We start from the raw sequence: 18,086 nt of genomic DNA on the forward strand, positions 1-18,086 counted from the left end.
TGACCTTCGGTCTCCGGGGAAGAGTGATGTGGTGGTACAATTAGTATACACCGCCATCTCGTCAACACCAATGGAACTGTGAGACAATCGATATGGTATTATAGTAATAACGCATAGTTCTCGTAATAACGCACAGCAATCACGCTAGATGGCGAGAGACGATACTGACTTACGATAGCAAAAGCTACTTAATTCCCTTTCATGTAAAATAATTTGTATAACTATATTTTAAGCATGTATACAAATATTTTAAGCAAAACCTACACGGTTAAGCATTGTTTCGTTATTGTACTATAGTTTTCCACTAACCTACCATTATTTGTATTTGTTTCTGTTTACTACATAATCATTTAGGTATCCTTATGCGCACAATCACTTGTTGCACGGTTCCCATTACAATGCAAAGAAAATTATGTTCATATACAAAAAATAATTATTTGAATTAATTGAATAATTAATTTACCAAATTAATTTCTAAATCTAATTCTAATAATTAGATTCTAATAGATGAATAATAATAAGATTTGATATAATAAGATTCTATTTCTAATAAGTAGTTTTAAACGTCGTAAAATATTACAACATTTACGGAGTACTAAAAACATTAATTTTGGATCAATTTTGCGCATTTTTTTAGGAAATGCTGATTTCAAAAATTGGAAACCCAAAAGAAATGGCTAACTTTAATTAATTTTTTTAAAGATAATTTCCACAGCCTTATTTTACAGGAAGTGACCATTGATCTCCTTCTCTATGCTGACGACATGAAAATATATTCAAAAATTTAAAATGTAAATAAATGTCGGCGACTATAATTAGACTTAGATACCTTTCTAACTAAATGCTACCTACTTTATAACAATTACTCGGAAATTAATTTGCGTTACTTGTAGGTATTTGATGAAAAAAAAATCACTTCAACTGGTTTAATCGATTCGTGATTTTGGTTTTACACATGACTCCAAGTTAATTTATAAGAAACACGTAGATCATATCTTTGACCTCGGAGCACATTTTGAATAAAAATATGTCAAGTCAAACGTAATAGATGACACTAAATCGATGTGCACGTCTGCCATGTTTATCTGCACAGTTTGTCTGCCCGGAATAGTTTGTAGTTCTGATTCTAATTGGAGTGGAATAAGGGTAGGTAGAAGGTGAAAGACTAAGCATTTCAGATTAATGTTATCAGTCGATTTAAGCGGTAGAAGACGATACATATAAAAAAAAATCCAAAAACTTTTTTATTTTATTAATAAATTTAATAAAAATTCAAACACTCGAATCGAGAACCTTCCCTTTTTTGTGAGTCGGTTCACAATAATTTCTATAATGCTTGCGTAACGACATTATTTCTTCGCTCCAAGACCACATTGCAGTCTGACATTGGAACCGCTAAGAAATCCATTCGAAATTGCAACTTGTGGATGTTTGCTCTGATTCGGTAATGCCGTATTACGTGAGCAACCAGCGTCTTCAAAGAAATTAGAGCAAAATGTTGTCCTGAAATACAAACAATTTATATTTTCTTAAATTTATGTATCTGTCCCTATTACTTTTATATTTGTGTCGATCTTCATAATCTATCTATTGACACATTCAAATGTCTTGGTGGCGAAGTTGTTTGATGGGACGACTGGCGTCTTGGGTTCGTCATTGACTAATGGAAGTAGACCATTACATGAGATCTAATATAGTTGTCGAAATAGGGGTATGATAACACGTCGCTCTACCCTGGATATTATGTTGACACTCATTCACCTGGACATATTCGTTTTCCGATGCTGAAGGATCCGAAGGCGTTACTTTGCTCTGGCTTAAGGTCCAGCCATCGATCCGGTCGGAAATGTTCCACGTCTGGTCCCCACACAGCGTCTCGATTCATACCATACGTGCTGAGAATTAATTGTGTGTTAGCTGGGATTTTGTAATTCTCTGTAAAATAAAACAATGATTTTACAAACGTACAAAATATATCTATATTTTCTATATCATTTGAATTACGGATTTCATCAGTTTTAATTTCCGATTCTATTGAACTGTTTTGTGATAACAATACATACGTCTTGTTCCATATAATGAAACACCTAGTAGGACCTAACCGATGAATGAAAAACCTATTAGATACTTACTTAGTAGAACTTCTTTATCACAGTATCTCAATATAAAAGGAGCGGGTGGATACATTCTCAGAGTCTCTTTTATAACAGCTTCTGTATATAGCAACTGTGACAAGTCCTCCTTCTCAACATCTCTGTCCGTATCTCCAAAGACGGTTTGTATTCTGTCAATGTACAATTTAATTGCGATTTAAATATAGCTTTTAGTACACGACTCTATACGCTCTCACACCACTACAACTGCTGTATACCAGGTTCGGCAGTTACACACTTGATGACACCTAGTTGTGATGCTTGGCGAGTCTTTCGGTCTACTAACCTTGTCTTAGTCACCAAGAAAACAAATTAAATAACAAGGTAGCGAGTTCAAAACATTCAGTCTGTTTCACTTTATGGCAAAGCGGGTAAATCAAAAACTAAGGCGGTTTTTTTTTATATCCAGAATCTGATCAATAAACTTACTCTTTATACACTCGTTCCTGCACTTCTGGATAAGTTCCTAAACACATAAGTGTGTAAGTTAAAACGAGGGAGCACGTGTCGTATGCCGCTACTATGAACGTGTCTACCTCTTCTTTAATCTCCTTATATGTCAACATATTGTTCTCTGAAAGTTCTAGAAACGATTCTAGAAGTGATTTATATTTTGCGTCTGAAAAGAACAATATGAAATAAGTAATTAAATATGATGATATGTGTATTGTCTTTGTATCTAATATGTTATTTACTAAAGCTACACGAACAATTTGAATGATATCTAACGATATTGTCTGCTCTTGCGCTCTATATGCAGCACTTTGTAACTCTAAATTATAGACGGCTTTGTACGATTTTTACTTATTTTACTATTGTGCGCATTAGTAGCACTTACAATCTAGAAAGCGGCAATAGCTGAAGCACCTCAGTAGTCATTGTAACAATTTTAATTTCATGAAGTAAATGTTTCTATTGTAAAATTATAAAGACAACAACTCAAGACATGATAATGTCCATCAGGTTTGTTTCATTATAATAATTATTGAATAGAATACTTACCTTTGTAATTCGTAATGTCATGAATCGTAGACTTAGAGGTCTTCAAAGCAGCGCGTTTCTTATTAATAATCTGTATGTAAAATATAATTTAATTCTATTTTAAAACTTTAATACAGTATTCTTACGAAATATGAATAGTTTTAATAATGAGAGATGATTTCTTATGTTTACGCGAATGTTAGACATTCAAATTAAACTACTTTTCGGATTTTATCGCGGTTTTTTATATTTTAGTTTTCTCCCGACGTTTCGAAGACTTTGCAGCCTTCATGGTCACGGGGGGGACTGAGGAATTGTATCTAAGAAGTTAGCAGAGAATAACATTCCTGTGGAATATGCAGAACTACTCCAACATTGCCTTACATCTGGCTATATGTTGTGGTATAGTCAGTTCTATGTACAAGTAGAGGGAGTTGCGATGGGCTCCCCTGTATCTCCGGTAGTCGCCGATATATTTATGGAGGACTTCGAGGAGACAGGCCTTAGTACAGCCTCGGCTACTCCAAGGTTATATATCTGAAGGATAAATATCTGAACGGTGAATCTCATCACCATTCAAAACAGTTAGCTACCGTGGGCAAATCTTTGTTTCAGAGAGCACAAGGAATCTGTGACGAGAAACACCTGGCCGCTGAGCTGCAATATGTAGAGCAAGTACTGCAAATTCCACGCCGCCGTCACAGAAACCGAGCAAAACCAGCCACAGTTGAACGTATTCCGGTTGTATTACCATATGTAATTGGAATCACCGACAAGATTGGCTACATCCTGAAGCGTGCTTCCATAAAAACATATTTTAAGCCGCTTAAGAAGATTAGTCAATTTTTACCACCTGTCAGGTGCCATATACCTCTACAAGAATCGGGAGTATACAAAATAGATTGCAACTGTGGCCTCCTTATATATGCCAAACAAAAAGAAATATAGGGACCCGCGTAAAAGAACATATAGCTGACGTGAAACACCGACGCTCTACGAAGTCTGCAGTCGCTGAACACTCTGAAGGAGGCGCTAATCATTATCTGCGACTAGACAAGCCACTAATCCTCGCCGAAGAACACCGATTCCTGCCTAGGTTGATTCGCGAGGCTATTGAAATTAAAAAACATCCTAATTTCAATAGGGAAAATGGTTGGAAGCTTCCAGCTGTTTTAAAAAGTTCTATAATTGTAAAATGTAGGTAGGTATTGTAACTTTCACTTTGCGCATGAACAACCCCCATGGCCGTGAAGGCTGCAAAGTTTTCGAAACGTCGGGAGAAAACTAACATATAAAAAACCGCGATAGAATCCGAAAACTAGTTTAATTTCAATAATAATTAGTGTACAAATTACCATAATAAGTTAACATAATATTGACCCCGACGAAACATTATGAGTAACATTATTTAAAAGACTTATATTTGGCACCAGTTAATTTGAAAATAAATGTGGTGTAGTTGCCTCAATCATTATCTAACATATTATTTCAAACTACGTGCTCCCACACATTTTTTTTCGATATCATTTTAACAAGTGTGTGAATCATACATAAGTCTAATTATCATTGATTGAGTAATATTTCAACTTTCATCACAAGCACCATACCTTTTCCTCTCCCTAGCTAATAGTCCCAAGTTTTGAGGAACGATAGACAGAGGTCCTTATGGAGAGGAATACAGATGAGTATGAAATACGTCATCTCGAAAAATAAGTTATTTTTTATTGCTTTGAATGTCGAGACGAGCTTGCCCTTCGCCTACTAGTAAGCGATACAACCGCCCATAAACAGTAGAAACACCATCCAACACCTTGAATTACAAGGTATCGTTAGTATTCCACTCCGCTCGCCATCCTGAGACGTAAGATGTTAAGTCTCATTATGTCCAGCAGTTACACTGGCTACAATTCCTTCAAACGGGAACACAACAGTGACTACACACTGCTACTTCGCCACAGAAATAGATATTGCGGTGGTACCTACCCAAGCGGACTCTCACAAATTAGAGACAGTATCACCGGTCTGATTATTATAATTAATGGAACTGATTAAATACATTTAAGTTTAATTGTTTAATGGTAAAAAGACATTTCATTAACTTATATCGAAGAAATAAAAGAAGTAGTTAATCAACTAGAATACGGTGCCGGCATCATAGAGGTAGCGCCATGAATCGTTACAGTGTTTTATGGACTTTTTTAGCGAGAAAAGTTTTCTCAAGGCGAGGCCGCGAGCAACAGTCAGAAACGTCTATACTCTTTTTCAGAGTAGATATATTTTTTTGCTTTTCTTTTTTCATGTAAATACGTAAGAAAAGTTCGTTTTTCTTTTACCGTTTTCAGGTTCAAGGACGTCTTCGTCCCATTAATAATTATTAAATTATTTTTCATAATAATTAAGTATTGACTGTTTTAAACTTTCATATTTTTAATTCATTTATCTTTAACCAAACATATTTGTATACTCACAGTATCACTCATGTTACTTAAAATTCTGATGACTTCGTCGTCTTTCTTTTTATATCCTAATAATTTGTACATAAAATCACTGTGTAACAATGGATTGTGAAATCTATGAACATAGCTGCCTAAAATTGTGTCTGTAGCTTTCATGTATTGTTTTGTAAATTCTTTATCATCCAGTTCGTCAACTCCAAACACTGTCTCTGAAATTTTATACATTATATTGTACCTGCATTTTGCATTTTTATTCAACATATCACACTCGATAAACGAGACTATTCCTACATCTAAGCAGAGGCGGCTTTAGCTATTGTGCAGGATGAGCGCTGCACACAGGCGCAGTGTATTAGGGAGCCGAGCGCCGCTCGCGACACGTTCAAAGAAAAATGCGTCGCTCGCAACACTGGTGCTCTCAAACATCCTGCGCCCGTGCTAACGCCGGCGAGCGGCTACTTTACTTTACACATTAACTTTTGATTTAATATTAAGTATCTTTATTAAAGATTACATTGTGTCCTAGGGGTCACGAAGGAATTGATTGCACACGGGCGGCGCATGAGTTATAGCCGCCTCTGCATCTAAATACCTACTAAAGATCAATTATCTATACCATTGATTCCCAAGTGGTCCAGGTGGACCCCCAAGGGTTCTCGTGAAACTTGACGGGGGTCTATGTTGGCGTGACCAAAAAAGGAGAGTCCACACTTCATAAGCGGGTCCATGAAAATGAATTTGGTTAGATAGTAAAATACTAAAATGTTAGCTTTGCTTCACCTATCACTGTAGGCAGATAATATTGATAAAAGTCGTAAGAGGCACAGGAATACCAACATAACTTCCCGCGATGGCTGGGCGGTAGTAGAAAAAAAATTTCCACCGGAACCAAAATTTTTAAAGGAGGGGAATTATAAAAAATTCAAAATATCTATTTTAAAAAGAAAGTCTCCCGTTGCATCTGCCTGCCTGTCTAAATGCGATAAACTCAAAAACTACTTAACAGATTTCGATGAAATTTGGTATGGAGATAGTTTGACACACTGGGAAGGACATAGGCTATTTTCTATCCCAGAAAAATATAATACCTAACTTTTATCCTCGGAAAACTTATTCACGCGTGTGAACCCACAACCGAAAGCTATAGATAAAATATAAAATTGTAAATTCTACTAATATTATAAATGCGCAAGTTTCTGAGGATGGATGTATGTATGTATGTATGTTTGTTCCTCTCACGAAAAAACTACTGAACGGATTTAGATGAAACTTTACAATAATATTGTTTGGTTATACATCAGAATAACACATTGGCTACGGTTTAAATTTTATGTGGAAGCCACTATGACCAAAATAATGAGCCACACATATAATAATATCGGATGTTATCTTTTTACAATGCACATTTTAGAATATTTATCAAACTCCTATCAAAATAAATACATTTATTGCTTTTAGTATTTAATGTAGATAAAATTATCTTTTTTTGTAACCTATACATTTTAAAAAACAAAGTCTTCTTTCCTATCTGTAAGTTATCGATTTTCTCAAAATCTACTGAACGATTTTTTATTAAGTTTCGTATGGAGATAGATGACCCTGGGAAGCTTGTAGGCTACTTTCCATTCCGGGAAAATATATACCTAGTGGGACTTTTTCCCGTAAAAATTCCTTCACGCGGGCGAAGCCGCAATCAAAAGCTATTAATATATTATACAAAATGCGAGCGTGTTAGTAATAATTAATACTTACTACAACTTATTTTGAAAATAATATCTTTAATGTACGGTAGAATGTTAAACGTGGGATCAGTCTGAGTGGACAGTATTTCTACCAATTCTCTTGCTTTAGTGTTAAATACTCCAAGGTATCCGTGCAGTATTCGCAAACTGAATGCTGGTGCAATCATTCTGCGTTGATTTTTCCAAATTTCACCTGAAACAAGAATTGTATGTCCATGAATGTGACCTACTGAGAAAGAATAGCAATGATAATAAATATTATAGCTGGAAGTGACACATCCTTAAGTGCACTCTTATGACGCTGGAAGCAACCAGTGTGTATTATGCTAAATCTAAAGATTAAAATATCAGTAAAAAAACAAACCAAAATTACCTATTGTGTTTTTTTTTCTATATTTTCTATGGTAATAATTTACACCTTTCTATTTGCGATATTTATTAGGTAATAATAAGTAAGAATACCTGTAGACATGAATATAGAGTTTCCCAGCCATGGCTTCACCCATTCGAAAGCCAAATGTTTTTGAAGGCAACTGTTTGCCGCTGTCAGAGCGTCTTGAGGATTGGTTATCACTGTGAAATATTTAATTATTTTATTAATTTAGTTCAGCGAAACGGCGTTCTAAAAATATTTTAGACAGCTATCTATACTACCGTGTCACGCTCGAAAGCGAGACCTCCAAAAAAAAAAAACAAAATCTTGGTTTTGTGGTATCAAATAGCTTAAAGAACGGACCATCCAATGATAATTATTTTAACTTCTTTATTCATGACCTCACTCATCCGTTTCCAAGCATCCTTGACTTTATTATTACACTCAGGAACTCGTACTGTTTAATATAATTCTACAGAAATAGAACATAAATTGTTAGACCATTTTGTCATGATAACTATAAAATGCACGAGGCGATAGGAAGGCGCCATCCACATTGTTGTGCCTGGGAGTTTGGGCCCAGAGGTAAAAAATGAAGCCAGAACGTTTGTCTCTTTGTCTAGTGTATGTGATCTGTGCAACGTATTGTAGGGCGGTAGTCTTAATAATAATTAACGATACGCATCGATGCAATTATACGGAAATGAACAGTTAAAGAAAAGTAGGACTCACGATAAATGGCCTAATATGTAAAGTGCCCGCCCAGGACTTCAGTTCCCAGACTGGGCTATTGCGTGGGTTTTTGTAATATGAATTGCCCCGGATTAGACCCTACAAAAACAATTGATAGTAGGTTACCGTTCGTAAAAACTATGAATAGAGATGGACAACGAAAAAAACTAAAGGTTCCGGCAGTTTATTGCAAGATATTAAGTGCATTAACTTACTGTAATATCTTTGAAGCACCAATGCCCCGCAAATAACTCCGCCCTTCTTTATACAGTCTCTGGATATATTTATCACGTGGCGAAATAATGCTAAAAAAAAATAACTTAATTTTATTTATTTTATTTTGATAACTTAATTATTTCAGGTCCTTACGAATAGGAACGTATTCATATGCTCATCGCATCACAGATACGCATATATATATATTTTATTTTTGTTAAAAAGGAATAAATAACGATTAATATATAAATACGTAACAAAAACAAACGAAATAAGACTTTAAAAGTACTAAAAATAGGTATATCATAAACTATATATATATATATATATATATATATATATATACTCTCTCATAAACTCAAAAACTTCACAACAGATTTTGGTGGAATTCTATACAAAAATAGTTAGAGACCCTGGGACGGACCAGAATACTCCACTCTACCACATGATCTCTTTCTATGGTATTAAGTAAGTAATAAAATATGAATTTCAGTACCTGACCACCCACCCTGTGCAATGGGGGCGTTTGGAGAATTCCACCACGGTATATCCTGACTATCGTCCGCGGCACGAGGCGACTAATAGGGGCCATGGGGGGGTTGTCGGTGGGCAGCAGGGAGCTGTCGGCCCTTAGCGTACATCGTGCGCTTTTGCACATTCGGGTGACCCCCGGCATAGACGGCAGCGTGGAAGGTAGGCCTCATGCTGACGTTGACGCCGACATCGTCCTTCGGTGCGCGGGGGCTCCTGAGACCCCTCCCCCCCTCCCCCGGGAGACAGGTCGCATTAGGCGGCACAGCGCAGGGACGGCTGTGGACGAAGACTTAGACACTTCCGTCGGAGGAAGCCCGCAGCCGTCCCGAAGAGTGCCACCGCGCAATCTTAGACGGTAGGACGTGCGTAGGGTGCGTACAGTGTTAGGGATTCGGTCCGGCGGTCGACCGAAGCCCAACATCAAATCCGGGCGCCTCAACGCCGGGCCGTAAGCCACGGTTACCCCAACATAACCGTTCAGTCGCCCCAGTTTTATAAGTATTGCTAAAAAAGATTTTGAGTACATACATTATATACCTAAAGCTGAAATTACGACTTCACTATTAGATATATTTGTTACAAGTTCTAGTTACCTGTATTCGGCACTAAATGTCGAATAATATAAAATAGATACAGTATTTTTTGTGAGCCTTCCACTCAATACAATGTAACAAAACTAAAGTATCGGCAAAACATCACATCGTAGGTACTTGAGACCAAAATGTTTAGATAAATATAAAGGAAAAGTTTACTTAAGGTGGTAGCTCAAGGTCCATTTTCATACATTTTGTTTCGGCTTTAATCTGGGTAACTAAACAAGTATTGGCAAGTAAAGAATTTAAATTCACGTCTAGTTAGTGATTAGTTCTCGCAGTTGAAAGAAAAATGTAAAAATAATTAATAATCATGGATATTTCGGCCTTTAAAATTTAATATGACGAAATTTTAAAGGCAGAAATATCCATGATTATTAATTATTTTTACATTTTTCTTTCAACTGCGAGAACTAATCACTAACTAGACGTGAATTTAAATTCTTTACTTCCCAATACTTGTTTAGTTACCCAGATTAAAGCCGAAACAAAATGTATGAAAATGGACCTTGAGCTACCACCTTAAAAACTAATAAACATTTAATACGTCATAATTAAAATTAGGTAGACTTTATACTTTACTAAGCGAGGTATACCTTTTTTTTAGTTTTGCGGAATAAGTATTATTTCTACAGCCCAGCCTTTGTGGGAGGTGACTGATTTGTTGTCCGGTTATGATAGATCACCATGCCTTACGACCCGGCGTTGAGCCACTCTGACACACGACGGGCCAGGGGATACCGTGGTGGAATTCTCTTACTATCCCCATTCACAGAGCGGACGGAATAACATCCGACTATAAATTTGATATACACCGATGCACCGATATCATCTTGGCAACATTTCAAGCTTAACGTCACGGAAAATAATGTACCAAAAGTGACTATTTCACAGGTATTCATCTGAGGTATTTATAGTAACTTTTAGGTTATCCTCTTCTATGTTTTATGTTATAACTTTTATAGGTAAAATAAGTTTTAAATTGGACGTCACAGGATCATGTGCCCTATAAGTTCCGGGGTCAGTACAGTTTCGTTGACACGGCGTAATTGTTACGGATTATCACTAATTGCGTCCATCGATACTCTATCTTGACGCCGTTGCATTACAAGCAGGTGCAGTGGAGTCCCTTTGCCAGGATGGTATAGAAAAACTGAGAAGCTCAGCCGCACTAAGTTTCACAATGGTTTTTTTTTTCTTTTTTATGTATGGCTATGTCAATAAGAAGCGGCGATAGCCTAGTTGGTTGTGGAACGGACTGCCGAGACGAATGTCCGCAGGTTCCAATCCCAAGGGCACACACCTCTGATTTTTCTAATAAATTATGTGTGTATTCTTTGTGAATTATCGCTTGCTTTAACGGTGAAGGAAACCATCGTGAGGAAACCTGCATACCTGAGAAGTTCTCTATAGGAATTTCGAGGGTGTGTGAAGTCTACCAATCCGCACTAGGCCAGCGTGGTGGACTAAGGCCTAATCCCTCTCAGTAGTAGAGGAGGCCCGTGCTCAGCAGTGGGCAAGTATATAATACAGGGCTGATATTATTATTATTATGTCAATACAGCTAAGAAAACATATTACAGGAAGAAAATAGGTTTCGGAATTTGGATTAAAAGTCAGGAAAGTTGGTCATGCAAAAGAGTTAATAATAATAATATTCGTCAATATAATATATTAGATACTTATATACAAACTATTTATATTTTTATATTATTATGTGCAATAAATGAAGAAATGGCTCTATAAATATTAACGTTAAATAAGAGAATGTTCAGTTCATTCAGTTAGTCACAGTTGACGATAAAAGTAGGTACCTACTCTATTTAAAAATTAGAAGGTGCCTATCTAACGATAGGTCCATGAATGGTGATATGAAAGGTGAGTGGACTAAACTTATGGAATGTTTTTACCATTATGTCCTTCGAGCAAAATAAGTGCATTCCCTATGACGGGAAATATTCCGCGAAGGTATGGAGGCCTGTCAGGCGAACTAGACTTCCGAAGATACCACGTCCAGACCGCGTACAGCACACATAGACACGACAACACCGACAACATTGTGTTGCTTCGTTACATGCTTTACGGAAAACGAATGATAGGCATTTATACTTACATAATATATTGAGAAACAATACATAATGTTGCAACATAACAAATCAAATCGGAAATTTGCAAAAAGTCCAGGCATGTCTAATTGAAACAGTAATGATAGTTACCTAATGCAACTACACTGGCAATTTTCAAGGTTAGTGCAGATGTAAGGTACAATCCGCCCTGTGGAATGGGGGCGTTTGGAGAATTCCGCCACGGTATCCCCTGCCTGTCGTAAGAGGCGACTAATAGGGGCCACGAAGTGGGTCGTCGGCAGGCAGCAGGGGGCTGTCCGCCCTAGTGCATTTTTGTGCATCTTTTGCACATCTTTCGGTTGACCCCCGGGATGGACGGCAGTGTGTTGTTGGCCTCATACTGCCGTAGACGCCGAGGCCGGGCTTCAGAGCCCCTCCCCTTCAACGTCAGAGGAAGCCCACGGCCGTCCCAAATGCGCCGAAGGGGGCCACCGCGGAGTTACAGCTGGTAGGCCGTGCATAGGTTTAAGTTGTATATAGGGTTAGGGACTCGGCTCGGCGGTCGCCCGAAGGTCACCATCAAATCCGGGTGGCTCAACACCGGGCCGTAAGGCACGGTTACACGAAGGCTGGGCGGTAATAATGAGGCACTTTCTCCGCGAAACAAAAAAAAAATGGTGTAAGGTACAATAAGCTGAAATAATTCGTTATTAATTATTATTTACGAAATATTTCTTCGCCATTTTGTTTCTGTCCCTTTTAGGAATAAATATAACCGAAATCTGAAATTGTCTCACATAGGTATTATTAGTAATGTAAAGCTAAATAATTTGGCTTGACTTAAGAAAGTGGATAAACAGTGTCAGGCGGTGAAGAGGGCGGATGCGGTAGGTAACTAGCTCCAGGCTAACCAAAAAAACTGAAGATAGTTATACCTATCGGCCGATTTCAATTTACTATGGAGTTAGAACACAATAAATGTCTGGCCTTCTTAGATGTTTTAATCATCCGTAATCCGGATCAAATCTTAAGTTATACTGGGTATCGAGAACAAACCCATACCGATAAATTTCTGAACGGTGAATCTCATCACCATCCAAAGTAGTTCGTTATTGTGGAAAATTCTTTGTTTCAGAGAGCACAAGGAATCTGTGACGAGAAACACCTGGCCGTTGAGCTGCAACATGTGAAACAAGTACTGCGAGACAACAAGCTCAACTTTACATGCACTGTCACAGAGACCGAGTAAAACCAGCCACAGTTCAACGTATTCCAATTGTTTTTTTTGGGAACTGCCGTGCTTATCTCCGGGGGTACCCTGCTAATGGTGTACAAGCGATTCCCCAGCGTAGCAACCACGGCAGTCCCATGAGTTGGTGAGCCCTACCGCAATCACTGGATGCGCCAGTGGAAGATTCGCTGGCAGCATGCAGCTACTCGGTCTTAGGGCCCGGGAGGAAGAAGGGAGAGGATAGAGGAAAGGAAGAGAAACAGGAAGGAGTAGGAATTATTAAGATGGTTGATGATGTTCACGATCATCAACCATCCTGATGTTTCTGATGGATGTTCACGAACCCTTATAGACCTCACTGTGAATTTAGCAACCATGAGATATACACAACGTGTGCCTAGGGTTGCGGCAAATATGCATGCATGGGTGTGCATTTGGTGTGGAGACCAAGCGCACAAGAATTGCCTCGGGGGATGAACGTATTCCGGTTGTATTATCATATGTAAGAAGAGTCACCGACAAGATTGGTTATATCCTGAAACGTGCTTCAATAAAAACTTATTTGAAACCGCTTAAGAAGATTAGTCAATTTTTACCACCTGTCAAGTGCCATATACCTCTGCAAGAACCGGAAGTATACAAGATAGATTGCAACTATGGCTTGTCTCATATAGGTCAAACAAAAATAAATATGGGGACCCGCGCAAATGATCATATAGCTGATATTTGAACACTCTGAAGGAGGCTCCAATCATTATCTGCGACTAGACAAGCCACAAATCCTTGCCAAAGAACACCGAGCACATCCTGCCTAGGATGATTCGCGAGGCTATTGAAATTAAAAAACATCCAAATTTCAATAGGGAAGATATTTGGAAGCTTGCACAAGCCTGGGGTTGAGTTCTACATTAAATGAAATCGGAACCTAAAAGTCCGGCTGCCAGACAAAGACACTATGAGCTCATTCTGCGCAGATAGGACCACCAACAGATAAAAGATTTTAATTTTAAAAAATTTTATAATTGTAAAATTTAGGTATATATTCTAACTTTGTGTTTGCGGCTGACCAACACCTCAGTCCCCCCCCCCCCCCGACCACGAAGGCTGCAAAGTCTCTGAAACGTCGGGAGAAAATTAAAATATAAAAACCGCGGTAAAATCCAAAAAATAGTTTAATTTTAATGTTTAGCATTCGCGTAAACATAATAAATATTTATTACATACTTAGTGTTACAAAATCTTTAAAAACGATGTTATTGTGACGTTGTTGTTATTGCGTTACGTTTCTATATTTGTTTCCTACTCATTGTCTCAAACAAAACAATATTACTCCGATGTTCTTATTTATAGTATACAGAAAATGTAGTGAAAAAAATATACCCATTACTATTTTAGAAAATTATTTTAAAAGTGTCCGTCATTGTCATTTTGTATAAGACTGGTGCCTTCACCTTATTTTGAATTTGGTTCATTCTGACCAATGGTTTGAAGTCAAGAATTGGGTTCGTTTATTGAATCCGGTATAATGTTTGTGCACAGGGCCTTAACCATATTACTTTTATCAAGATAAGGACACGAGCCAGATAAAGACGGGTGTCTAGATATTTTGGTAAGCTCCGTTGTAGACAACTGACCTAATCCCTTTACATTGGTAGAGTAAGTTCCTTGCCAGTAGAGGGTGGTGCAATAATACAGCCCCTATATTTTTTTAGTAACACATAGTCACCACTTTTATCCCCGTAGGGAAAGGCAACAAGCGCTGCTAGTGCACTCAGTTCTTGCTTTGTATATTCCGCCTGTATAGGACACAACATATAGACCATTTTTTTTTTCTTAATAAGTACGTCGCAAAGCTATATATAATTAAAATTTATGTGAATAAATTTGTTTTATTTATTTCCTTGTCTTTTAGTTTCACTTTGCTTGACATAAATTAATAATTAATTAAGTATAATAAATTATACATTTGATTTATCTAATTAATGACTAAAAGTTGGCAACAACGCACGGCCCAATAATAGATTGGTAGTTTCCATTACTAGTATGTATGTGTGTGGATCTCAAAGTAATAATTTCGATTGTACAATAAAGTCTTTAAACAATAGAGTACATACTTAATGCTTTCCGACTTTGGAGTCAATGACTAATTAAAATTGCTGACTAAGCTGGGTCACAAGAACAAAAATACGAAAACAATGTTTATTTTAATTAGACGCCGAATCCAAAATTGATAAATAGTATACAGGACTGTATATTACGGTAATATTTAATTATTTTTTGGTTGGTATTTAGCGATTTTGAAGCGGTTTAATTTTTTTTAAAACAGAAATATTACCTTAACTTCCTTCAATTCAAAAAATGACTAACTGCCATTTTAATATTCAACGCCCTATTAACTTTTTTAGCGAACGAGTACAGAGTATTACAGACAGATCATATGCCTGAAGATACAGAAATAATTGAGAAAAATGCAAACATGTCTTGACTTTATAATTCAAGAAAATTAAGGAAATGGCTCCGGCCCCTAAATTTTGATAGAATGCTAACTCTCTATGTTAAACAAACAAACATACCTCACGCATTTATCCCTAAAAGGGTATGCAGAGGCGCAACCAGGGCACCCACTTTTCACCAGGTGTGTTTCGTCCCACCATGTAATAGGGGCGAGCCTATCGCCATATCGGGCACAAATGCCAGACTCCAGGCTGATACTGAACAGAAAACCCTAATATAACTTGGTGCGTCCCGGGATTCGAACCCAGCACGTCAGAGCGCTGCCATTTCGCGCATGCAGTACAAGTACGCCACCGAGGCAGTCTGTATGTTAAGGTTTAAAAATACTTTTCGTAATTCATAATTATGTGACTCGCTTTGCTATGGAAGGAAATGATAAAATATATTTCCAACTCCTCTCTATCCTTATATTTGATTAAATTTGTTGCGGGTTAGTGCGCCATGAGACTCGCCGAAATACTTTCTCAAAGAAAAAATGTGACATAGTGAACTTGCTTTGTTTATTTCATTTTGACTATGGTTATCTTTTTTTTTTGTTTTCGCGGAGAAAGTGCCTTATGACTACCGCCCAGCCTTGGGGGGGGGGGCTGAGCGGTTATTTTATGGGGTCACCGTGGCTTATGACCCAGCGTTGAGCCTCCCGAATTTGATCTTGACCTTCGACCGCCGCCGGGAAGAGTCCTTAACCTATATAGGTACTACGCACGGCATACCAAATAAAACTCCGCGGTGGCCCTCTTCGGCGCATTAGGGACGACTCTACGCTTCCTCTGACGGAAATGTCTAAGTTTTCGTCCGCAGTCGTCCCTGCGCGGTGTCGCCTATTGCGGCCCGTCTGCTATTGGGGCTCAGGAGCCCCCGCGTAACCGAAGGACGCCCTCGGCGTCCACAGCAGCATGAGGCCTACCTTCCACGCTGCCGTCTATCCCGGAGTCATCACAAGGTGCGAAATGTGCACAACGTACAATAAGGGCGGACGGCCCACAGCCACCCGCCAACGACCCCCCGATGGCCAGCCAGGAGATACCGTGGTGGAATTTTCCAGACGCCCCCATTCTACAGGGCGGGGACTCTGGTTATCTACGTTTAAAAACTACTAAATACATACTAGTACTACTACGACTACATACTACTTCTATAGTACCTAACATAATGAAGGCTAAAATAACTTATGCTAAAATGGGGTTAATAGGGCGTTGAATATTTATTTGGAAGTTAATCATTATTGAAGTGCATAACGATGAAGTAAAGTTTAAATGTTCATGAAATATTCACAAGAAAGCGTCGTGAGTGTTTTTGGAACATTATCCCTAAGAGTAGGGTTACATCATATGAAAGGCGTGCGGAGAGCACTCGTCTGAGAAACGCAGTCTTAAAAAAATAAGTCTTCTTAGAAATAATCACAAAAAAATGTGCCATAAAAACTTGCTTTTTTAATGCCTTGAATGACGAGACAAGCTTGCCATTCGCCTAATGGTAAGCAATTGGCAAGATGGCAAGCAAAGCAAACAGCAGAATCAGCATCTAACACCTTGAATTACAAAGTATTGTCTGATATTCCACTGTGCTCGGCATTCTGAGACATGAGATGTTAAGTTTTATTATTTCCAGAAGTTCCACTGGCTACAATGGCCTTCAAACCGGAACCCAACAGTGACTATACATTGCTGCTTGGCAGCAGAAATAGACATTGCGGTGGCACCAAGACGGATTCTCATATGAGAGACCTACCATCAATAAATACTTGTCATCATTATTATCTATTACCTATTGTTTTACCTATTAGCTACAGTTATTTTTTTTATATTAGACATGCATTTTTTGGAACATACATTTAAGACACGCTTGACAGGCATTCTTCCATTTATAAATGGTAAACCTGTCTAAAGTGATAAAATAAGTTAGGAACTTTGCATATGAAATTCGACATTTTTAAAGTTAGCGACGTGAATGTTATTGTTATCCTTTTTTTAAGATAAATATCAGCTATATAAGTGTTTTGGTACTAAATAAAACCATTGCGTAAATATGAAACGCTTAGATTGGGATATGTGATGTCTAGGTACTACTTATATCTCCGGTACAGATTTCGATTCCTCGATTGAAATTAATTTTACAGTCATTACAACTTAGGATAACACAGTGATTTTACTTTCAAAAATGTTTAAGTTTGATATTATTTTAATGATTTCAAGCTCCACTCACAATTTTGCCACTATTAGTTGGTTGGAATTTGTTCGAAATAAAGAACCAGCGCCCATACAAAAAGCGGACATGTATGTACTTTAAGGCAATGAATTTGTTCGATTTCCATCATTGTCTCAAATAAATTATGAAATATATTAAATTATTGAGAACATTTGAATTGTAATTTTTTTATTCATTTCGGCCACGGCAGCCAACCTCATCAGAAATCAGACAAGTACGCAGAAGATATTATAGTACAGAAGTGAGTGCGCAATACATATGTGATTGTGCAACCTCTGTTCCTTTAC

General features: G+C 37.7%; 1 protein-coding gene across 1 annotated transcript; it reads right to left on the bottom strand.

Annotated features, from left to right (window-relative positions):
* Nucleotides 1–1,327: 1,327 nt before the first annotated feature.
* Nucleotides 1,328–2,767, bottom strand: LOC115443375 (probable cytochrome P450 4d20). Its single transcript, XM_037439888.1, has 4 exons — nucleotides 2,583–2,767; nucleotides 2,133–2,284; nucleotides 1,762–1,935; nucleotides 1,328–1,503 (listed from the first exon to the last, which is right to left on the bottom strand). The coding sequence occupies exons 1-4, from the start codon at nucleotides 2,717–2,719 to the stop codon at nucleotides 1,328–1,330; spliced, it is 639 nt and encodes a 212-aa protein (XP_037295785.1). The 5' UTR covers nucleotides 2,720–2,767.
* Between the last annotated feature and the right edge of the window lie 15,319 nt (nucleotides 2,768–18,086).

The sequence above is a fragment of the Manduca sexta genome, chromosome 18 (assembly GCF_014839805.1).
Source record: "Manduca sexta isolate Smith_Timp_Sample1 chromosome 18, JHU_Msex_v1.0, whole genome shotgun sequence".
Classification (NCBI taxonomy): domain Eukaryota; kingdom Metazoa; phylum Arthropoda; class Insecta; order Lepidoptera; family Sphingidae; genus Manduca; species Manduca sexta.